Source organism: Callithrix jacchus, chromosome 18 (assembly GCF_049354715.1).
Source record: "Callithrix jacchus isolate 240 chromosome 18, calJac240_pri, whole genome shotgun sequence".
Classification (NCBI taxonomy): Eukaryota; Metazoa; Chordata; class Mammalia; order Primates; family Cebidae; genus Callithrix; species Callithrix jacchus.
The window spans coordinates 16,460,437-16,483,520 of NC_133519.1; the positions used below are offsets into that span (position 1 = coordinate 16,460,437).

Consider the following 23,084-nt stretch of genomic DNA (forward strand, 5'->3'; position numbering starts at 1 on the left):
CATGTGTTACCATGCCCGGCTAATTTTATGTATTTTTGGTAGAGACAGGTTCTCTATGTTGCTTGTTGCCCAGGCTGGTCTTGAACTCCTGGCCTTAAGTAATCCATCCACCTCGGCCTCCCAAAGTTCTGGGATTATAGGCATAAGCCACCGTGCCTAATTTTTGTATTTTTAGTAGAGATGAGGTTTCACCATGTTGGCCAGGTTGGCCTGGCCACCTTCCCGTTATTGAGATGAAGATGGAAGAAGGCCTGACTGCATCTCCAAAGAAGAGAAGGGAGTAAATGGAGAAAAAGGCAGGAGATTGAGAGCTTGGAGACTCGAGCAGAGAGCTATGGAGAGCTGAGGGGGAGCGCAGGGTGGCAAGGAACTCTGGAGACATGCACTACTCACAGGTGTGTAGGGAGCCCAGAGCTACACTAGAGGAAATGCCAAGCTGCAATCCCCACCCAGATCCTCCCACTCACCCCAAGATGGCACAGACTCACATGCAGAGAACGAAGACAGAGCCTTAAGTAATAGTACTTTTAATAAAATTAAGTTCTTAATAGCACATTTAATACATTAACCCTCCCCCTTCTTGGTTTCTCTGCATTTTGTGCAACATCACTTTGACTTGATTATTCTTGGGTCTGTTTTATTTCCCGCCTTGATTTTGCTTTTGAAATCTTTTTCCTTGGTGGATTTGTACGTGTCTTCACTAGATGCCTCAAATTAAGTCTGACCACAATCCTACTCTACTTTCTACAGTGGAGAGACCATCCTCCCTGCCCCAGGGCTGTCTCCACCCACCCCCCCTTCCCCACCCGCACCCTCGAGTGGGGAAGGGGAAGCCCTCCCCACCCCAGACGCTACCATCCCAAACTAGCGGGGTTTCTAGGACAAAAGAGCAGGGGGAATCTGTCCCTAGGTGGGGCGAGAAGAGTAAATTGGGGAGAGGGAGATGTGTTTGGGGTCTAGGGCCAGGGAGGGGCATGGCAGAGTCATTGGTGTAATAAAGCAGGCTCCTCCTGCCAAAGGGAGAGCCAAGGGGCCTCTCCACCCCCTTGGATGGGAGCGAAAGGCCCAATCTGATTGCAAGCTGGGGTTGGTAAAAGGCAAGTGCTTTAAAAATGTTGATTTCTCACATGCAGAAGCCAAGCTCCCCAGTTTTGTGTGGGGAGGGCAATATGTTCCCAGGCCAGGGCACAGTGGATGACCCCTACCTAGACACTTACAGATGGAGGTGGACTGGAGCAGAGGGTAGGGTTGGCATGACCCAAAGTCCCTGTGCCTTTCCCCATGGGTATGCCTTTCTCCCAGGCCTTCATGGACAGTGTCTCCACTCCACTCCGTGGGAAGTCCTTCTTGGAATCTAACTTTTATAAGATAAGAAAGCACTTTGCAAGCAGGTAAAGAACCAGCCAACTTTAAAGAACAGTTACTGAGATTGTTACTGCCACTGCTGCCATGGAGGTCAAAGCTAAATGGAAAGCTGGATGGAACAGGGGTAGGGGACTGATCCCCTCAGTGCTCTTGAAGCTCCAAAGGTGAGAAGCACGTGTGCATGTGTCTGTTTGTGGAATGACTGCCCAGGCTGTTAAGTCAATCTGTGGAGAAGCGGACTGAGGTCACACTTCAAGAAGGGCTTCCTGTTAGGCCTGGGGGAAGCTGGCATGGGAGGGTTTGAGCTGAGCTGTCTCCATCCTCTCTTGGGAGCCCCAGGAGAGGACATCCCACATTGGAGTATGGGCTGCCCAGGCACTAGGGGTGCAAGTGAATGTGCTCGGCCTCCTCTGCTGCCCCCAGCGCAGCCCCTGTCTTATTGAGATGATTGGTGTGCATTGCACCCTTTCCAAGACCCTGGGAAATGAACCCCTCACTTCTTTGTCCTACAATTAAAAAATCCAAGGATTCTCAGAATCAACCCCACCAGACTGGAAGCTCCCAATCTTAAACTGGCAACCTGCTCCAACCCTGATATGTGAAGATGGGGCAACTCAGGGTGGACTCAGCCACTTCCCTCCTCTATTTATCTTTTCCTTACGACTTTTATACATTCTACTGGACCCAGCGGCCCTCAATGCTACTAAACTTTTAAGCTATCTGAATATCGTCTACTAAGTAACTAGTAATTGTTTCTTTCTCTCTCTAGGATTATATGAAATAAATTTGAATTATTATTATTAATAATTATTATTTTGTAGTATTCTTTTCTTTTAAACCCCTCGGTTTCTCTTTTTCTTCTCTTTCTCTCTTGTTTTTGGTTAAAAAAAAAAAATCTAGTTCTCTTAAATCTCACACGTCTCTGAGGGTTCCTACAGGCCTGCTAGGCCTCAGTTCTGGATTTCCCTTCCTCACTTGCCCCGGGACAGGGCAGGGGAAAGTTGGAGGGGACACCCCAGGATCCTCAGTCCTTAGTCCTACAGCTTCTTCCTTTCTTGTTAATCCCTTTCTTTGTTTGGCTCTGCCGGCTCCCCTGAGGGGGAGGGGGAGAGGGGAGGAGGAGTCCATGGAATGAAATCCAATCTACTGGAAGGACCCCAGAAGGGACCAGGTTCCCCCAGCTCCTCTCTCCACCATCCATCCCAGGATGCTCCCCCAAGAAAAGCAAATGACATTTCTCCCCAAAAAAAAGTGGGGGAAAAAAAGCAACGTAAACCCAAACATATATTAAAAACACTTTTTTAAGATTTAACTCTGAATACAAATGTACTTTTTTCTTCTTCTCTCCCTACATATATTCTAAACCTTCTAAAGTTTTTTTATTTTTTTAAGGATCACTTTATCATAAAATAAAATATCCTTTTCATATAATAAATTACCTAATAAAAAGTCTTTTTTTCATATTAGCCCAGGTTCTTTGCTACATTTATACGGTAATAAACGCCTTTATTAAAATAGAATATTAAATTATAAAGAACTGCTTTTTTTTTTTTTTTGCTATTTTTGTTTTCTCTCCTCTGTGTTGGTGGCCTGTCTCGCTCCCTCTCATGCTCTCGTTCTCTCCTCTATTTTGTCTCTCACTATGCGTGTTTCGTGTTTGTTTCTAGGTTTGGCTCAATTGGTAAGGGTGGGATTGAATTTGCTGAGCCCCCTAGTGTAACAGTCTTCTGCCTTTGTGGGTAAAGAGTGGAGAGGGGGAGGGGGATCGACAGACAGACATCCCTTCTTCCCACCCCCCTCCCCACCTGCCCCCGGCGACCGACCGAGGGTGCCCATTTGGTTTGGTTTCTATTGTACAGACATCTCAGGATGGCTCACATAGGTGGGAAGGAGGGAAGTCGTCACAGGGTAGTTTTCTTGGCTGTGACCTCCTTCCTCTCCCCTCCCTGGCTGGTGTTCTGGAGGGGAAGGCTGTGGAGAGGTGTTAATTCTCAACAGGAGGAAGGAGAGGAGGAAATCCCCTCTGCACCTCCACCTACACCACTTCTCCATCCAGGAAGAATGGGACTCTGGAGCTTTAAGTGCTCGGGTGATCACTCAGAACAGTCCCACCCCATTATTTACAAGGATCTCCTAGGACTCCCTGGGACTCCCATCCCTCCATCCTCTCTTGGCCCGGCCAGCGGAACCAGGAGGGTGGAGAGCTGGTGGCAGCCCCAACTGAGCAGGAGGGTAGCAACAAAGGGGGGTGCAAGGCCTGTAACAATATGTGATTCTCAGAACAGGCCCTGCTGCCCCCAATCCTGCTTTGCCCTGGGCTGACCCCTCTCTGAAGACCTGGCCTCTCCTCAGTCACAACGGGTGGGACAGAGACTCCATGATTTGCATGGAGGATTCAAGCTAATAAGGATTCAGTAAAGGTTCAGGTCAGGTCGAGAGGGGGGCAGGAGTGGGGCACCGCATGGGAGGAGGAGCAGCTCTTCCCTCCACCAGCCTCTCCTCCTGCCTCACGCCCTTTCCTGCTCCTTGAAATAGCAGACATACTACTCTGGTGCCCCCACTTCCACCACCAGAAAATCCAGCCCAAGAACTACTCCCTAAATATAATGCCCATAGATGATGAAGGTGGGGGTTTGACCCTTTACCCCAGAATTAGTCCCCTCCTCACATTTTCACTGAGAATGGGGATACATTCCATCAAGTATTTGAGATGTTTCTTTGGAGGAGTGGGGGAGAGGGCCTCCAGATGCTTGAAGAGGAATGGAGGGACCATCAAAATCTTCTTCCCCCTATTTCTCCCCAGGAGGATGGTATCCCCAAAGCTGGGCTGGAAGGGGCAGGAGGGAGGGGGTGAAAGGGAAGAAAGACAAAGACAAGGAGACAGAGCTGGGAGTGACAGCCAGCAAAGCAAAGCGCTGGAGGGAAAGGAAAGAGTTGAGGAGAGGGAAGACCCCAAGGGAAGGGAAGATGGGCGGATAGAGTGAAGGGAAACATTGGGAGGCAGGGGCAGAGAGGAGCGCTCCTCTCTAGATTCCCCTAGCCCAGCTTTGTGGGGACAGATGGCTTCTGAGCCCTTCAGCCATAGAAACGATTGACATGCTTCTCTCCCCCCACCCCTAGAAGATCTATGCAACTTCTGATAGGGCTCCAGCTCCTTACACTGCTGGAAACTGGGGACAGTTTCCCAAACAGGATACGAGGGTGGGGCGGGGGGGTAAAGGGTCATGTTAGGAGGTCGGAGGTCAGGGCTAGAGGGCTTAGGGATTGGAAAAAGCACCTCTAGCTACAGGTGGTAATTCTCCCTCTCCCTTTTACCCACCCCCTCCTCAGAAGATGGGGTGGAGCGACACACAGCTGGGGAGGTGGGCAGAGGGCGTCAGGATGCCTTAGCGGCCACCTCTGGCAAAACAAAAGTTTTTCTTAGCTGCTTCCAGATTGAAGGGTGTGTTGAGGTATCAGAGTTGTAACTCTAGTAAAATTTTCAGTCTGGCCCCCTCCCAATCTTTTCAGGACAGGGTGACCAGAGGCTCTGAAAGTGGCCCACCCTCCAGCCACCACTGCCTCCCTCCCCCCTCCCCCAGCGAGCGAGTATCTCTAAGCACCTTGCCCCTCAAATCACCGCTTTCCAAAAGGCCTTAGTGGAAAACAGGTCCAGGGTGGGCCCCCGTGGAGCGGGCCCCGGAGGCATGAGGCAAGGGGCTTAGGAGAATATTCGGATGGCTTGCGTGGCTGTGATGTGGCAGACGGGACACTCTGGGTCCGTCCTCTCGCAGATGCGTACTGCACACTCCATGCAGAACAGGTTGTGACCGCAGGGCACAAGGGCGGCAGTCACTTCGCTCTCAAAGCACACCATGCAATCCCGCCCGCCGCCGGGGCTTCGCAGGCCGCCCCCACCAAGTTTAGAGAAGCCCTGGAGCGGCTCTCCCGGCGGGCGCCTCGGGAGTCCGGCCAGCTCCGGCCCTGCGGAAGTGGCAGGAGAGCGGTGAGCTCCCGGAGGCCCAGCGCGGGCCTTGGCGGAAGAGGAGGAGGAGGACGAGGCCGAGGAGAAGAGCACGGAGGTGGGCGTGGCGTTCTCCTGGCCCGCCCACAGCGGGGGGCTAGTCTCGGCCACACCGTAGTACACATCCTGCTTGCCCACGCCATAGCCGGGAAACAGGTACCCGCCGTAGCCAAAGTCCCCGCCCTGCTCACCCAGCCGTGGGGCCTCAAAGCCAGAGTCCACTCCGCACTCGCCGATGCAGCCCAGGCTGTTCTGCCGGAAGGTGGAGAGGGGCTTGCAGCCGGGCGGGTGCACCCGCCAGGCGTCCGAGTAGCGGCTATCGAGTGCTGCGTCTGGACTCCCCGCCAGGAAGTCATTTTCATTGTTGTACTCGAGGATCTTGCCAGTGCGCACCGCAATGTGCGTCTCGATCTCCTCGCGTGCACGCTCCACGTTGCCCGGGGCACCCGTGATCTCGAACACGGGGTCGCGGTCACGGCTTGGTGTGATAATGTATGTGTTGGTTTGCTGCTGGATGCGCTTGATGGTTGCCCCTTTGGGGCCCACCACCAGCCCCACCACGCGGTAGGGCACCCTCACGCGGATGGTCACCTGGCCGGGCAGAGCAGGAGCCACACCAAAGGCAGCGCCTGACTTGTTGCGGGAGGCGCGGATCATGGAGAAGTGCTCCGCTGCTGAGATGATTTCCCGCCGGGCTGTGGCCACGTCCTCCCGCCGCCCGGTCACCATGAACACGGGCTCCTCGCCCCTCACCGGTGTCTTGATGTAGGTGTTGGTCTTGGCCCTCAGAGCCTTAATCTTGCAGCCTGGGATAGGGCGGGTAAGGAGAGAGACAGAGAAACACAGGCAACAAGGTTTGTGCTGGGACCAATAAATTCCTGATCCTCACCCAAATACCCAGCCTCCCAGGAGCCCTTCAGTCTAGTTTTGAAATGCCCAAGGCTGCACACACAGTTCACCCTGACTTGAACAACCCATTTATCAGACCTCAGATGTACCCTATGTCTCTCTCAACCACAGATGTCAAGATGTACCAACTTTTCCTGAGTTCCACTCAGGGCCAAATTCATTCACTCCTCAAAACCCCCAAATAATCACTGACCCTCCCTCCCATACAAGCTGGTAACTCAAATCTATTCACAAACTACATTCCTTTGCCCCAACATTTGCTCTTCCTTCAATTTCTCTACTGATTGCTGACTACTCACAAACTTCCAAATCACTTAATCACCCCCCATCTGTCACTGACCCTGATCTTTCCACAGAACCCCAATGTGCTAACTTCACAATCTACTCATCTGACCCTTAAAAGTGTCCTCCAAACTACCCAGGGACCACTGAAGGCCATCTGCTCTGTGACCTCCCCACACGCCTTCCACTCCGTAGTTTCTCTCAGTGGGCCTCAAATTCACAGCGAGTTTGCAGCAACTGGTAGAGTGGGAGACTGGGAAGGGTCTGAGATTCAGAATTTCAAGGAGGAAAGGAGGAGTATGGAGATAAAGAAACTTCTGTGTGAGGGAGCAGTGCCCAATGCCGTGTCACTCTTGTCCCCCTGTCCCCTGGGGGCAAGAGAGCTGAGCTGGGCCGAGGGCCCAGTAGGGTGAGGGAGAGGTATTCTGGACCCACACTCCTGCTTTGAAGTAGGAGTGAGTTAAAGCTGGGAGGTTTGGGAAAGGCAGGAAGAGAAAAAAAAATGAGACAAAGAGAGACAAAGAGGGAGAAGGCGAAAGAGAGAGAGCAAGAGAGAGAAGTAAGGGCTACTCTGCAGACCTGGGGCTGGACAAGTCCCTTTCCTCCTTACCCACCTTCCTCTTCCTTGCTCCTAGCTTCACACAGTCTCCAAGACTCATACCCTTTTGGGAAACACACATCACATGTGTGAGTTCACACACATGTACCTAAGAGGTGTGATGCACCGTGTGCCTTTATCTTAATACTTACGGGCCAGCCTGTACACTTTTATACACCTCTTTTATACACACACCAAGTCCCTGTGTTTCAGCCTTTCATACATCCCACTGTCCATCCCCATCCTCCCCAGCACACAAACAGCACATTCCTATACACACCCACACCCACGGCTTTCACCCCCATTCACATATAGACTCACTCACACCCCTCTCTGAGCACAACTCACTATTCCCTTTCTCTCTCCATCAGAAACCAAGTGGTCATACTTTTCTGCCTCTGCCCCAGCCCTCCAACCAGAGACCTGAGGTGAGCTCATTTTTTCCTCCTTCCTCCACTCCAGATGGCAGCTTCTTCAACGCTGGCAGATTGGGGGGTGGGGGGAGAGAGTGGGTAGGGGGCCCCTCCCCTCACTTTTCTTTCTTTCTTCCTTTTTTTTTTTTTATTGCGATGGAGTCTTGCTCTTGTCACCCAGGCTGGAGTGCAATGGTGCAATCTTGGCTCACTGCAACCTCTGCCTCTTGGGTTCAAGCCATTCTCCTGCCTCAGCCTCCCGAGTAGCTGGGATTACAGGCACCCGCCACCACGCCCGGCTAATTCTTTGTATTTTTAGTAGAGACAGGGTTTCACTATGCTGGTCAGGCCGGTCTCGAACTCCTGACCTCAGGTGATCCACCCGCCTTGGCCTCCCAGAGTGCTGGGATTACAGGAGTGAGCCACCACGCCCTGCCCCCTCCCTGCACTTTTAAAGAAGGAGAATGTGCTAGTCCCCTGTTGTCTTCAGACCTCTTGGCCGTTAAGAAGTCCTACCTGTTGTCCAGCCCACATCCTTGCTTCTTTAAGTCAGTAAATGATTGTTCTATTTTCCAGGTCTGAAGGGTCGAAGAACAGTGAACCCCCCTCTCCTACCATTTCTACTCACATATGTTTGATGGGCACCTGGATTCTGGCTCTAAGTTTTGGGTCCAAAAACTTAAATGAGAGCTAGGTATATTTAGCGGTTGGGGTTGGGGTGAGAAGGACAGGCCGAGGCATCAGAATAAGGAGAAATGCTAGAGGCCTGGAGGTACAGAACTGGTGGTGGGTCTCTTCCTGGGTTCTGCCACCCCGAAGAAGTGTCTCTTAAAGGGAAGACCCACTGGGCTTCACCTTCCTAGAGGTCAAACAGAGAAGCACTAACACTGCAGCAGGAGGAGGGAGGTTAGACAAGAGGGAGGACTTCCATATACTTGACTAAGTGGCAGGCTTATCTTTTCTGAATTAAAAAAAAAAAAAATCCCCCTACTTTTAAGAGGGACAAGCCCATCTGATGCGGAGGCAGAAAAGGAAAGAATGACTCCATTAAATCCCGGGGACTCCCAAGACCACCCCCACACCCACGAAAAGATAGCAGTGTCCGTCCCCACCCAGTTCCAGGCTTTGGATCCCCAGTTTCTGACAAGAGGAAATCCAACTTTCTAAATCAGAAATCTCAAGAGATGGAGTGCCCCGGGGGGGGGGGGGGGTAATGAGGGCTGTGCAGGGGAGTGGCATCTTCCCCTCCTCCATTCTGGATCTCTCTGTGAAATCCCCCTAACCCCCAGCACTCCGGGTGGGTGAGGTGGGATGTGGAGTAGGGGCCCCCCTGGCCCGCCTCCCCTTTTCCTCCGCCAGAAGCCGGCCTCCTCCCGCACTCCCAGCCGGAATGCAGCTCCTCTATTGTTCCCCACTGTGGGACAGCTCCTCCCCCACTCCTCCCCCACCCCACACCTCCCCAGCCCAGCCCCTTTGCAATTTCCAAATCCCGCCCCCCCCACTCTCCTTTGAGAAGCCAGGAGAGGGAAGGGTCCCCAAGATCCCGTCTGCTCAGTTTGGACCTTCACCAACACCCCTACCCACCCACCCAGGGATGCTGGAGCAGTAGAGGGTGTGGTACCAGACATACTAGCTGGATGCATTCTGCACCCCCTCCCAACACACCCAGACACACGCCTTCCACCAGATTTCCAGGTGAAGGTTTCCTACCCCCCAGCATGCCCACTCCTGCCCTGTCCTACTCTTTCACTACCAGAGACCCCTCTCTAGGCCTCTCTGGCCCAAGGCTGTGGCCAGCCCAGAACAAAAGCCAGAGAAGGAAGAGGAGAGGTCCAAGCCAGGACGTAGCACTTCCTTGGAGACACCCCTTCCAAAACCCCAGACAGTCCAACTTTGGTGGGTGGGTGACCACAGGACCCCCTCCTCTCAGCAGCCCCCCTCACCGCCTCTTCCCCAGGCTGGGACCCTCCCCTGGGCCACACCCCCTTCCATTCCTACACTCAGCCCAACAAAGAGACAGATACTCAGTCTGGCTTCAAGGGCCAGGTCTCCCCTAAAGTCTGTAACTCCAGGCGGCTGGGGGTCCCAGGGGTGCCCCCTCCCCAACCTAGGAGCAGATACCAGAGTACAGGCTTCTGAGTAACTCTTGCACATTCCGTCAGTTTTTCTGGTTAGGAGGAGTGGACACCCCCTCCGGACAGCCTCCCTGGATTAGGAGACCGATCCCCTCCCCTTTCCCTCTTCCAGTGCGAGGATATTTCTTTGTCTGAGGGCAGAGCCCTGGGGGTGGAAGGATCTGGAGAATCATCCCGACTAGGGGTAACAGGGAACTTTGTGGCACTTAGAAATCAGGGTAGGGGGCGGGTCCCCCTTTGTGGGGAAGGGACAGAGCCGGAGGCGGGCTAGAAGGGAAAAAATGAACTTTCCGCGCTGGGGACGGGGTGCCCCCACTACAGTCCCTCTCGCCGGTCCCGGTGCCCCGCTTACCTTGCCTGCCCACGATCTCGGCCACGTGCTCGGAGGTGGGCACGGGAACACACTCCGTGGTGTTGCTGCTGCCCTTCAGGCGCAGCTCGGCCTCTTTGTAGAGAGCGCAGAGCTTGGCGTCGCTCGCCCCTTTGGGGGCGGTGGGGGGCTGGGGCGTCTGCGCCGCGGGGGCCGCCGTCGGGGCGGCCGGGGGCGCCGCGGGCGGCGGCGGCGGGGCCGGCTGCGGGGGGGCGGCCGGCTGCGCGGGGGCGCCGCCCCCCCCACCTCCCCCGTCCTCGCCCGCCGTGGGGGCGGGGGGCTCCCCCAAACCCAGGAGGCAGAGTTGATCGAGAGCCAGCTGAAGGGCGCGCTCGTCTTCCAGCAGCCCTCGGTCCTTAGCGCTTCCCCCGAAACATCCTAGTTCTCCAAAGCCCCCATTTCTTTCCATTATTCCAGATACCACTAGACTAGGCATGGCGAAACAAAAGCTGGGGGAGAGAGAGAGGGAGAGAGAGAGAGAGAGAGGTGGTGGAAGGGAAAAGAGGAGAGACGAGGGGAGGGGAGAGGAGAGGAGGGGGTGTGTGGGGAGGGGGGAACAAAGAACTGGGGAGGGGGGAAGAAAGCGAGATAGAAAGATAGACCCTCCCCCTAAGCCCCCCTCCCCAAACACCCTGTAACCCGACTCCCCTCGCCCCAGCCCCCGGGGTGGGGGTGGGGGGAAAGAGAAGCAAAACCAAGAAAGCAGATCTCCTCTCCTCTCCGGGGGTGACGGGGGGCGGGGGGCTGCGGGATCTCTGCCCCCACCCCTCCCGCCTCGGACCTGGGAGTCTCTAGTCCCCGCCGTCCAGGCGCCCCCGTTAGGCTCCCGCACCGAGCCCCAGTCCGGGAGCGGCGCTCAGTGGCCCCCAATAGAGCCCAGCCCCTTCCAGCGCTCAAACTCTTTTGTTTTAAATGAACTGGATGGAGCAGCATGGAACTGACGGGAGGGGGGCGCGCCGGGGGCGCCCGGGGCATGCCGGGAGTTGTAGTTTCCCGCCCTCGGGGGCGCGGGGACAAATTCCTTGACCCGAGGAGGATAGGGATGTGCCCTTCGGTCTTTCCTCGCAGATCCAGGACAAGCTGGGGGTGGGATGGAAATCGAGGTCCCTAATTTTGTAAGGGGCGGGTGCGGGGAGAAGTAGTCGTCTGCGGAAACGGAGCGGGTTGGAAGCCGCCTGGCGCCGCGCGCCCCCTCCCTGGACCCGCTCCTTCCCCGCTCCGGCCGGTCCTGGGGGCCCGCTTTCTTATGGAAATGAGGGGGGGCCGGGGGCGGGGAGCGGTCCCCGCTCGCTCACTGCGGCTTTCTCTCTCTCTCCCCTCTTCCCCCTCCCTGCCGCGCTCCCTCTCCGCTTCCCCCTCCCGCTCTCCCGGAGTCGATGCCGGCGCCCAGCGGCGGGGAGAGGTTCTCGACCGAGCAGACAAAGCCCGCAGCAGCGATGGGGGTAGAGCCGGACCCTGCGCCTTGTGGGGGCCAGGAAGGGGTGCCAGGCCGGGGCTGGAACCCCCCGGCAAAGGATGGGGTTCCCTCATCCCTAAGCAACAAGCCATCTCCCCTCGCCCGCCCCCCGCCCCTCCAGTCTCGGAGATCTCAGAGCCAACGACTGGGAGGTGAGTTAGTTCACGTCCTTCTCCGTGGAGGGGGTCTGGAGGGCGGTGGAGTGATGAGGTGCGGAGGTTGAAGAAGTGCCGGGACAGAAGTGGGGTTCGGACGGAGAGTGGGGAGGCAGGAAAAGTCTTAAAGGCCTGGGGTGACTTAACTGCTTGGGGTGAGGGCCTTGACCTTTGGGTGTGACAGAGGGAGGGAGGAGAGACCAGGATGGACTAGGAACCCAGGCTTCCTTCAGGCCTGGGCTGTGACTACAGCTTGGGGTGATCCGTTCTTTTTTTTTTCTTTCTTTCTTTCTTTCTTTCTTTTTTTTTTACATTCAGTCTGGCTCCCCCACAATGTAGGTGATCCGTTCTTTAGCACTCATCGATTTCCACTGTTTCCTCTACTCCTCTCCCATTGAAAACCTGTTCGGGGCTGGGCGTGGTGGCTCACGCCGGTACTCCCAACACTTTGGGAAGCCTTGGCGGGTGAATCACCTGAGGATAGGAGTTCGAGACCAGCCTGACCAAAAAGGAGAAACCCGTCTCTACTAAAAATACAGAAATTAGCCTGGCGTGCAGTTACTCGGGTGGTTGAGGCAGGAGAATCACTTGAACCCGGGAAGCGGAGGTTGCAGTGAGCCAAGATTGTGCCACTGCGCTCCAGCCTGGGTGATGTAGCCAGAGTCGTCTCAAAAAAAAAGAAAAAAAAAGGAAAACCTATTCAGTCCCGTTTGACCGGAGAGTTGGTGAGAATGAAAATAAGTTTTTAAGGCTTGGAGTTTTAGTTTCAGGAAGGTGGAGTGTAATGCAATCTTTTCTTGTCCCTTTATCCCATATCTTCTGCATTTATTTTATATCACCCCCCCTTTTTTTTTTTTAAAGATGGGGTTTCACCATATTGGCCAGGCTGGTCTCGAACTCCTGACCTCAGGTGATCTGCCCACCTCAGCCTCCCAAAGTGCTGGGATTACAGGCGTTAGCCACCTCACCCGGCTTATATCGCCCTTTTTATGTCTGGACCTTTCCCAAGGGAAGAAGGGATGGCATTGCAGCTTGAGGGCTTGAGATCAGACTTTAAGAAGAACTTCCATAAAGAGTTTTATAACAATGGGTGGGTGAGCCACAGTGGTAAGGTGTCCTTTCCTGGAGTGACTTGAAAAAAAAAATCTAAACTTGTTTGTAAGATAAAGTCCTGCTGAGAGGCAAGGGAAGAATCGAATTGACCTCACAGACTTAGCAATGTGGGGTCTGAGGGCTGAGCTGTTTAGCCCAGTTCCCTAAACTGTTTCCTGGAAAGAGTGAATTTTCACACTAATGGGAGCGCTGGAACCTGAACTGAGGATCTCAGAAGGGGTGGGGTTGCGGGGTGGTCGCACTGCAGGGTTCTTTTCCCTTTGCTAGCCAGAAGATCCTGGGAAGGAGAACCTTGACTGAGGAGTCCAGGAAGGCCCCGGAGTTGGAAAAGTTTGCTCCCTGGATTGGGGATTTAACATAAGATCAACAGTAAACCTTATTGTGAGATTCGATGCTACTGCCAGCAAACAAGAGTGAAAGAGGAAGAATTGGAGAGACAGGGCCCTGGAGAGTGGGGCTGTTTCTGCCTCTTGTCCCCTCCGTCTTCCCCAGGAACCTGGATTGCAGAGACTGTGGTACTGGGGACCATGAGGTGTCTTTGGGAGAAAGTGTTTGCTTTGTGGACCAGGTGACTGTCTTTCACATTAATAGAAATAGCAAACAGTTGCATAGGACTTAATTGTGTGCTAGGCATTTTTGTGGGGCTACCAGCTGGGTGAGCCTTCCTGTCCCCACTGAAATGAGATTTCCCCCAGACTCCCACCCCGCCCTTGCCCTGCCTCTGCTTTCCTCTCCACTAAGCTAATTAAAGCAGGAGGTTAATGACCAGAGAACCCTTGGGGATTTTGCCAGGGAGGAAAACAAAGGGCAGAAACAAGTGTGTGTGTGGGGGTGGGGGGCAGCTGCAGAATGGGGAAGGGGCTGGCTGAGGGGTGGAGTGGGTGAGGCAGGGTCTCTACTGGACTGACTTCCTCCCTGATCCAATAACAAGAATGAATCAGCCCTCTGGGTAAGTTAATGTCCACCCTCAGGGTCTCACTGGGACTCCAGACAAATTTCCTTCACAGCAGATGTGAACGTGGCACCTGGAGGGCAAAGGATATGTGTGTGAATGCAGTTAGGTATGTGGCCTGGTGGACATGTGAGAGTGTGTGGATCATGTGGGAGAGTGCCCAGATTCTGAGGACGCTCAGGGTGGGCACCTTGAGGAGCTGGATTCTCAGAGCAGTTTTTCTTTTTTTTTTTGACTCAAAGTCTCACTCTGTTGCCCAGGCTGGAGTGCAGTGGCGCGATCTTGGCTCACTGCAACCTCCGCCTCCTGGGTTCAAATGATTCTCCTACCTCAGCCTCCTGAGTAGCTGGGACTACAGGCACACACCACCATGCCTGGCTAATTTGTTTTTGTATTTTTAGTAGAGATCAGGTTTCACCATGTTAGCCAGGATGGCCTCGATCTCCTGACCTCGTGATCCGCCCGCCTTGGCCTCCCAAAGGGCTGGGATTAGAATTGTGAGCCACCACACCAGGCCTCACAGAGCAGTTTTTACAAGTCCTTCACTCTCTCCCTGAGGCTGGTGGCCTTCTTTGTTCAGGAGACCCCCTCCCTCGACTGAGAAGCTAGATTTCTTTTCACGGGCTCTCCTTTTCCCCGCCTGCCCAATCCAGAATTATGGCAATAAGAGCAAAAGGCCTTATTTAAACAGTACTCCCCACTCTCTGCCTTATGAACAGAAAGGTGTAGAGGTGGCATACTTCTCCCCTTCAGGACCTTGGAGGACAGCATTGTGTCTCTTACCTTCATCATGGTCCCCAACCCTGGTGCCCAGAACCTAGCATGCATCCCTGCCTAGAACAGAGGCTCAATAGGGGTGTGTTGAGTGTAACTCCGTTTTTAAAACTTCATGGTGTAAGAGGAAAGAGCAGGTCTCCAGAGACAAACATGCGGCTTATTCGGCCACCTCGGGCAGTCATTTACTGCTGAGCTTCAGTTTCCTTATCTCTAAAATGGAAAGGATAAGCCAAGGTCTGGCAGGGCATGGTGGCTCACGCCTGTAATCCCAGCACTTTGACAGGCCAAGGTGGGGGGATCTCTTGAGGCCATGAGTTCAAGACCAGCCTGGGCAACATGGCAAAACCCTGACTCGACTAAAAACACAAAAACTAGCTGGGTGTGGTAGTGCACGCCTGTAATCTCAGCTACTTGGGAGGCTGAAGCAGGAGAATCACTTGAACCCAGGAGGCGGAGGTTGCAGTGAGCTAAGATCACGCCATTGCACTCCAGCCTGGGCGACAGAGTGAAACTCCATCTCAAAAAAATAAAATAAAACAAAATAAAATCAACGAAGGTCCTGACACAGTGCCTGGCTGTCTTAGGTGTTCACTCAGTTTGAGTTTCCTGGCCCTGGTTGTTCTCCCCTTGTGGTTGACTCTAGCCAGATTGTGGTCTTCATGAATTTTCATTCATTCATTCATTCATTCATTCAGCCAACCGCTTCCTACTGAGCTCCTAGGATGTGCCAGGCACTGAAGGAGATTTATTCTGACCCATCAAAGGTCACTTGAAGTCAGTTCTAGGTCTAGACTTGCTGAAATAAGATCAGTCCAAACAAACAGCAAATAATTCTAAAAATAATTCCTGTTAAGCTCTGGAATGCAGGTGACCTCTGACTCTGACTCTCTCTCTCTCTTTTTTTTCTGTCTCTCCCACATACACAAGCCAGGCTTTTGGCCTCATGCCTGGGGAACAAAGGACCCTGTTGAGTTGTTGAGTACATACACACACAAGCCTGGCTGCAGGGCAGGAAAGGTGACCCAGTGTAGAGTCCAGGGTTCTTGTGGAGGTTGGGGGATAGGAGTGGGGTGGACGATCCAGCCTGTGTGCTTGTCTCCATCTGGAGTAGTATTCCTTCTTTTCTCTGAGCCCTCCTGAGCACCTGTTATCACAGTCTGAACACTGGGTACCATGGGATGGGGATGCACACCTAACACTTGACCCTATTCTCAGAACCCCAAGGGAGGGAGACACGAGCCTGCCGTACCATGCCAACTGGCTCTTATAGAGGTTATCTCGCCATCTTCCTTTCTCTCAGGATGCCTTCTCTGTCTGACCTAGTCCACTGAGCCTCCTCTCCCGTGCATTATGGGATTTTCCCATTTTCTTGCCCCCCGCCTTTTTTTTTCTGAGACAAGGTCTTGCTCTGTCAGCCAGACTGGAATGCAGTGGCTTGATCATGGCTCACTGCAACCTCGATCTCCCAGGATAAAGTGTTCCTCCCACCTCAGCCTCTCCAGTAGCTGAACCACAGTTGCATGCTGCCATACCCAGCCAGTTTTTAAATTTTTTTGTAGAGATGAGATCTCTCTATGTGCCCAGTCTGGTCTTGAACTCCTGGCTTCAAGTGATTCTCTCACTTCAGCCTCCCAAAGTGCTGTGATTATAGGCATGAGCCACCAGTCTGGCCTTTTTTTTTTTTTTTTTTTTTTTTTTTGAGAGAGTCTTGCTTTGTTGCCCAGGCTGGAGTGCAATAGCGTGATCTCGGCTCACTGCAACTCCACCTCCCGGGTTCAAGTGAGTAGCTGGGATTACAGGCAAGCGCCACCACGCCCGGCTAATTTTGTATTTTTAGTAGAAATAGGGTTTCACCATATTGACCAGGGTGGTCAATATTGATCACTACTGACCTCATGACCCGCCTGCCTGAGCCTCCCATAGTGCTGGGATCACAGGCGTGAGCCACTTCGCCCGGCTCGGCCTTTCTTTTTTTAATATCCCTTTTTTGTGGGAAGTCTGCATTGCTATCTAACCACCATCCTTCCTGCTAAGGATCCAGCCAGTTTTCTCTCCTTTGCTAGAATATACTCAACACATTAATTAATTTAATTAATTAATTTATTTTTGAGACGGAGTTTCGCTCTTGTTACCCAGGCTGGAGTGCAATGGCGCGATCTCGGCTCACTGCAACCTCCGCCTCCTGGGCTCAAGCAATTCTCCTGCCTCAGCCTCCTGAGTAGCTGTGACTACAGGCACACGCCACCATGCCCAGCTAATTTTTGTATTTTTAGTAGAGATGGGGTTCCACCTTGTTGACCAGGATGGTCTCGATCTCTTGACCTCATGATCGACCCGCCTCGGGCTCCCAAAGTGCTGGGATTGTAGGCGTGAGCTGCCGCACCCGGCTTAATTTATTTTTTTAAAACCTTATACCAGCACTTCAAACCTCACTAGCATTAATTAATTTTAATCAATGAGAATATGGAATACAATTCTGTAGGCCACACAAAAGAAATGTGAGACTTGATCCCCACCCTCAGTAAGACACTGGCCTATATGACCCAGAGAACATGGGTAAGCAGGATTCAACGTAAGAACAAAATGGTCTTTGGGGTAGAGCACAGTGGCTCAAGCCTGTAACCCCAGCACCTTGGGAGGCTGAGGTGGAAGGATTACTTGAGCCCAGGAGTTTGAGACCAGCTTGGGCAACAAAGTGAGACCTCATCCATTTATTTTATTTATTTGTTTGTTTATTTTGAGAAAGAGCCTTGCTCTGTCATCCAGGCTGTAGTACTGTGGCATGATCTAGGCTCACTGAAACCTTGAACTCCCAGGCTCAAATGAGCCTTCCACGTCAGCTTCCTGAGTAGTTGGGACTACAGGCATGTGCACCTGTCTGGCTGATGTTTGTATTTTTTGCAGAGATGGGGTTTTGCCATGTTGGCCAGGCCGGTGTCAAACTCCTGAGCTCAAGTGATCCACCTACCTCGGCTTCTCAAAGTGCCGAGATTACAGGCATGTACCACCATGCCCCGCCCTCATTTATTTTTAAAATAAATTTTAAAAAAAGGTCTTTGGAGGCTGGGCATGGTGGCTTATGCCTATAATCCCAGCACTTTGGGAGGCCAAGGTGGGTAGACCATCTGAGGTTGAGGGTTCGAGACCAGCCTGACCAACATAGAGAAACCCCATCTCTACTAAAAATACAAAATTAGCTGGGTGTGGTGGTACATGCCTGTAATCCTAGCTACTGGGAGGCTGAGGCAGGAGAATCTCTTGAACCCTGGAGGCAGAGGTTGCAGTGACCCGAGATCGCACCACTGCACTCCAGCCTGGGCTACAAGAAGGGAACTCCATTTCAAAAAATAAGGTCTTTGGGACTCAGAGGGCTACAGACAGATTGGGCAAGAGAGTAGGTCACTATGAGTCCTTCTGTTGTGGATCTGATTTCCAAGGGCTGTACAGGCTCCACCTGAAGTTTGAAGCTGGACAGACAAACATCTCTGCAGCTACCCTGGCACTCCCCCTGCCAGGCCCCCTGTGCAGTCTGATTTCCCCAGGGAAAGCAGCTCAGAGGGGCTGGGGTGGAGTCTGGGCCCCCTAGGACAGCTGGTTGATGAGGCCCCTCTGGGACTCAGGGCTGGACCCAGGCGTCCAGGAGGCGGGTGATACTGGAGCTGTGACAGTTGGTCCCCAGATTCCACACCCAGTGGCGCCAGCTCTGGTTTCGGCTAGGGGGAGGGGGGAGGGGCACCTGGTGCCAGCCAGGGGCTGGATGCTCTCTTGGGGCAGGGAGGGGGAGGCAGTAAACATGCTCTTCCTAGGTTGGTGAGGATTTTCTAATTGCCCTCTCTGTACCAGGCACTGTGCTAGGTACTAACGGGATTCTGCAATGCAAGACGAAGTCTGGCACAGATGAATTGATAGCATACTGTACAGAGAATGTCAGAGCTGGACTAGCAGTTGAATGAATGAATGAGTAGGGGAATGAGTGAATGACTATTTCATCAATTATCTAATGTGCTCATTTTACAGAGGAGACTGAGGCCCAGAGAACCCGAGTCCTGTGACTCCATTCTGCTTTCTGATCTGTCATGCTTCCTTTTTCAGGAAAGGGAAGAGGAAGGCAGAGAGAGGGGTGGGAAGGAACTTGACATTTCCTGAGTGCTTGCTTGGTACCAGGCTCTGTTCTGGACTTTTCAGACTTGATGTAATTGTCTTCACAATTCTGTGAAGATGGACTTGGTGTCTGTGCTTCACATAGGGACCTGAGGATCAGAGAGGTTAAGTAATTTTCCTAGGTCACATAGCTGATAAGTAGACACTTCATTGTTCAAAACCCAGATCAGTGTGACTCCAGAGCCTGGGTCCCCAGAGGTAGACAGTGACACCCAGTGAGTGCTTAGAGGCCACAGAGGGTGGAGGGAGTGCTTCCTGGTTGAAGTGGATCTGAAGGAGTCCTTGAAGGAGTGAGATTCATTCGAAAGGAGAGAATTGGAAGGATGTCTGGAAGTTGGTGCTGGAGGTACCCAGGGAGACTTGCTGGTTGAGCAGGTGGCCAGGTGGCAAGGATCTTGGGAATCAGGGGCCAGGTTCAAAGAAACACGTCTTTGAACATTGGCCACCAGGTGGCGCCGCAGGCCAATTCCTAGAAGCGGCTCCAGCCTGAGCGCGCTCACTTAGGGCCCAGGTGTGGCTTCTCTGCTCAGCCAGGGCTCCAGGCTTGGCTCTGCGTCCTCAGGTGTCATCACCAGCTTCCGCTTGCCCCTGGCTTCTGGCATCCAACACATGGGGGACGATGATGCTCCAGTCTATTCCTGGGAATCCCCGTGGGTCTGAGCAGCTCCCCAGGTCACCCTGGGACCCCTCCAGGCACCTAAGCCTGGCCTGGTGACCAGTGCTCTTCTGAGTTTCTGGGAGACGCTGTTCAGGGGACTGGCCAAGGAAATGGGCATTTGAGTCCAACTGACCTGGGTCTGAAGGGAAATAATAATAATATCTACCTTGTAAGGATTTAAAATTTTGTTGAGGCTGGGCGCGGTGGCTCACGCCTATAATCCCAGCACTTTGGGAGGCCGAGGCAGGTGGATCACGAGGTCAAGAGATCGAGGCTATCCTGGTCAACAAGGTGAAACCCCGTCTCTACTAAAAATACAAAAATTAGCTGGGCATGGTGGTGCGTGCCTGTAGTCCCAGTTACTCGGGAGGCTGAGGCAGGAGAATTGCTTGAACCCAGGAGGAGGAGGTTGCAGTGAGCCGAGATCGTGCCATTGCACTCCAGTCTGGGTAACAACAGCGAAACTCCGTCTCAAAAAAGAAAAAAAAATTCTATTGAACACATACTATGTTATTCTAGGCCCTAGATACACCAGAGAACAAGACAGACAAGGTCTCTACTTGCGTGGAGCTGATATTCTGTGGGGGAGGGGAGGCAGATAGTAGTCAAATAGATAATGTATTTTCTGGTAGGTTCATCACTGCAAAGAAAAATAAACCAGGGTATAGGGGCAGAAAGGTTTGAGGTGGCTAATTTACAAAGTCTGGTCATGCTATCCAGCCAGGGCATCATAGTGAGACCCCATCTCTAAAAAAAAAAAAAAAAATTTTTTTTTTTTTAAATTAGCCAGGTGTGGTGAGGTGCTCTTGTAGTTCCAGCTACTTAGGAGACTGAGATGGGAGCCCTTGAGCCCAGGGTTGAGGCTGAGGTGGGAGGAGCACTTGAGTTCAAGGTTATAGTGAGCTATGATCGTGCCACTGCACTCCAGACTGGGCAATAGAGCGAGACCCCATCACTATTCAAAAATTTACAAAAAGGCCAGGTGCATTGGCTCACACCTGTAATCCAAGCACTTTGGGAGGCTGAGGCAGATGGATCGCTTGAGATCGGGAGTTCAAGACCAGCCTGGTCAACATAGTGAAACCTCCATCTCTATGAAAAATACAAAAAATTAGCCAGATGTGGTGGCATGCATCTGTAATTCCAGGTATCAGAAGGCTGAGGCAGGAGAATTGCTTGAACCTGGGAGGTGGAGGTTGCAGTGAGCCAAGATCGAGCCACTGCAGTCCAGCCTGGGGAACAGAATGAGACCATGTTAAAAAAAAAAAAAAATTAAAAAATGAAAGAAAGGGTGGTCATGTGGGATTTATACCAGCATCGTGTTAGATGCCGTTACTCTGTCTGCTTCCTTTGCTTCTGCCGCACTCCTTCCCCACGCTCCCTTTCTTCTGTCCTGAATTCTCTCCATGACTTTGTCTGGCAGCCCCCACAGGGAATGCAGCTGCTGGTTTCTTAACCAGGAGCTCTGAATGTTTACTTCTGGCTCTGCCCACAACAGTCCAGCTGGCTCCTCTCCAGCTTCCCCGGCTTCCGTTAAATGACATCACCATCCACCTGGTTGCTCCAGCCAGAAATTTGGAGCCATCTATGATTCCTCCCTCTCCCCAAACTTCCTCCCATCCAGCCATCAACAGGTCATCTCATCTATGCCTCAAGACATTTCCCGAGTCCAGCACATTCTCACCTTTTGCTACCACCCTGACCCAAGCCCTCATCACCTCCTGCCTATAATATCCTCTACCTGGCCTTTCTGCCTCCAGTCTTGCCTCCCCTTCAAGTCATTCTCCACACAGTGTCCAGAGAAATTTTTTTTTTTTAAGACAGAGTCTCACTCTGTCACCCAGGCTGAAGTGCAGTGGTACAGTCTTGGCTCACTTTCGCCTCCTGGGTTCAAGTGATTCCCCTGCCTCAGCCTCCTGAGTGCTGGGATTACAGGCACCTGCAAACCACGCCCAGCTAATTTTCATATTTTTTGTGGAGACTGGGGTTTTGCCATGTTGGCCAGGCTGGTGTCGAACTCCTGACCTCAGGTGATCTGCCCACCTTGGCCTCCCAAAGTGCTAGGATTACAGGCGTGACCTACCGCGCCCGGCCATTGTGATCACATTTTTTAAAATGGGGTTTTTCTTTCTTTTTTTCTTTTCTTCTTGAGACAGAGTCTCACTCTGTCACCCAGGCTGCAGTGCAATGGCATGGTCTCAGCTCACTGCAACCTCTGGCTCCTGGGTTCAAGCAATTCTCCTGCCTCAGCCTCCCGAGTAGTTGGGACTACAGGTGCCCGCCACCACACCCAGCTTTTTTTTTTTTTTTTTTTTAGTAGAGATAGGGTTTCACCATCTTGGCCAGGCTGGTCTTGAACTGCTGACCTCATGATCTACCTGCCTTGGCCTCCCAAAGTGCTGTGATTATAGGTGTGAACTACCGCTCCCTGCCAAAAAAATGTTTTGGTTTTTTTTTGAGACGGAGTTTCGCTGTTGTTACCCAGGCTGGAGTGCAATGGCATAATCTCGGCTCACTACAACCTCCACCTCCTGGGTTCAGGCAATTCTCCTGCCTCAGCCTCCTGAGTAGCTGGGATTACAGGCACACGCCACCATGCCCAGCTAATTTTTTGTATTTTTAGTAGAGACGGGGTTTCACCATGTTGACCAGGTTAGTCTCGATCTCTTGACCTCATGATCCACACGCCACAGCCTCCCAAAGTTTTTTTAAATGTGTTGCCGAGTGCGGTGGCTCATGCCAGTAATCCCAGCACTTTGGGAGGCCACGGTGGGCAGATCACCTGAGGTCAGGAGTTCGAGACCAGCCTGGCCAATATGGAGAAACCCCATCTCTAAAATAAATAAATAAAATAAAATGTGTTTAACTGCCGGGCAGTGGCTTATTCCTATTATCCCAGCACTTTGGGAGGCCAAGGTGGGCGGATCATGAGGACAAGAGATTGAGACCATCCTGACCAACATGGTGAAACTCTGTCTCTACTAAAAAAATACAAAGATTAGCTGGTTGTGGTGTTGTGCGCCTGCAGTCCCAGTTACTCGGGAAGCCGAGGCAGGAGAATTGCTTGAACCCAGGAGACGGCGGTTGCAGTGAGCTGAGATCGTATCACTTTACTCCGGCCTGGTGCCTGGCGACAGAGCAAGACTCTGTCTCAAAATAAATAAATACATAAATAAAATAAAATGCGTTTTAAAATGGTTTTCTTTGATGTTTTAAACAGTTTAAAATGCTTAAAATATTTCAAAACATGGCGTGTGCCTATAATCCCAGCTACTTGGGAGGCTGAGGTGAGAGGATGAATGGGTTGAGCCCAGGAGGCAGAGGTTGCAGTGAGCCAAGATGGTGCCACTGCATTCTAGCCTGGGGTTATAACAGAGCCAGACCCTATCTAAAAAAAAAAAAAAACATTGACATGTATGTTGAGTCTGGCAAGACGAACAAGCATTAGCCAGGTGAAGGGTCAGGGAACAGCAGATGATGATAGCACAGGCCAGAGCCCTGGAAGAAAGTCCATGTGGGCTGAGTGCAGTGGCCCATACCTGTAATTCTAGCACTTTGGGAGGCCAAGGACGGTGGATTGCCAGAGGTCAGGAGTTTGAAACCAACCTGACTAACATGGCGAAACCATATCTCTACAAAAATTAGCCAAGTGTGGTGGTGAGCATCTGTAATCCCAGCTACTTGGGAGGCTGAGGCAGGAGAATCACTTGAAGCCATGAGATGGAGGTTGCAGTGAG

At 52.5% G+C, this 23,084-nt stretch overlaps 1 protein-coding gene and 1 long non-coding RNA gene across 2 annotated transcripts; one reads left to right on the forward strand and one right to left on the reverse strand.

Annotated features, from left to right (window-relative positions):
* Positions 1-511: 511 nt before the first annotated feature.
* MEX3A (mex-3 RNA binding family member A) lies at positions 512-11,017 on the reverse strand. The gene is made up of 2 exons (XM_035279580.3): positions 10,058-11,017; positions 512-6,174 (listed from the first exon to the last, which is right to left on the reverse strand). Exons 1-2 carry the CDS (start codon positions 10,509-10,511, stop codon positions 5,066-5,068), a joined length of 1,563 nt encoding a protein of 520 aa, XP_035135471.2. The 5' UTR covers positions 10,512-11,017; the 3' UTR covers positions 512-5,065.
* A 427-nt stretch (positions 11,018-11,444) lies between these two features.
* Positions 11,445-13,564, forward strand: LOC144580237 (uncharacterized). Its single transcript, XR_013529427.1, has 2 exons — positions 11,445-11,683; positions 13,067-13,564. It is a non-coding gene; the product is annotated as an uncharacterized LOC144580237 (long non-coding RNA).
* The last annotated feature ends 9,520 nt before the right edge of the window (positions 13,565-23,084 follow it).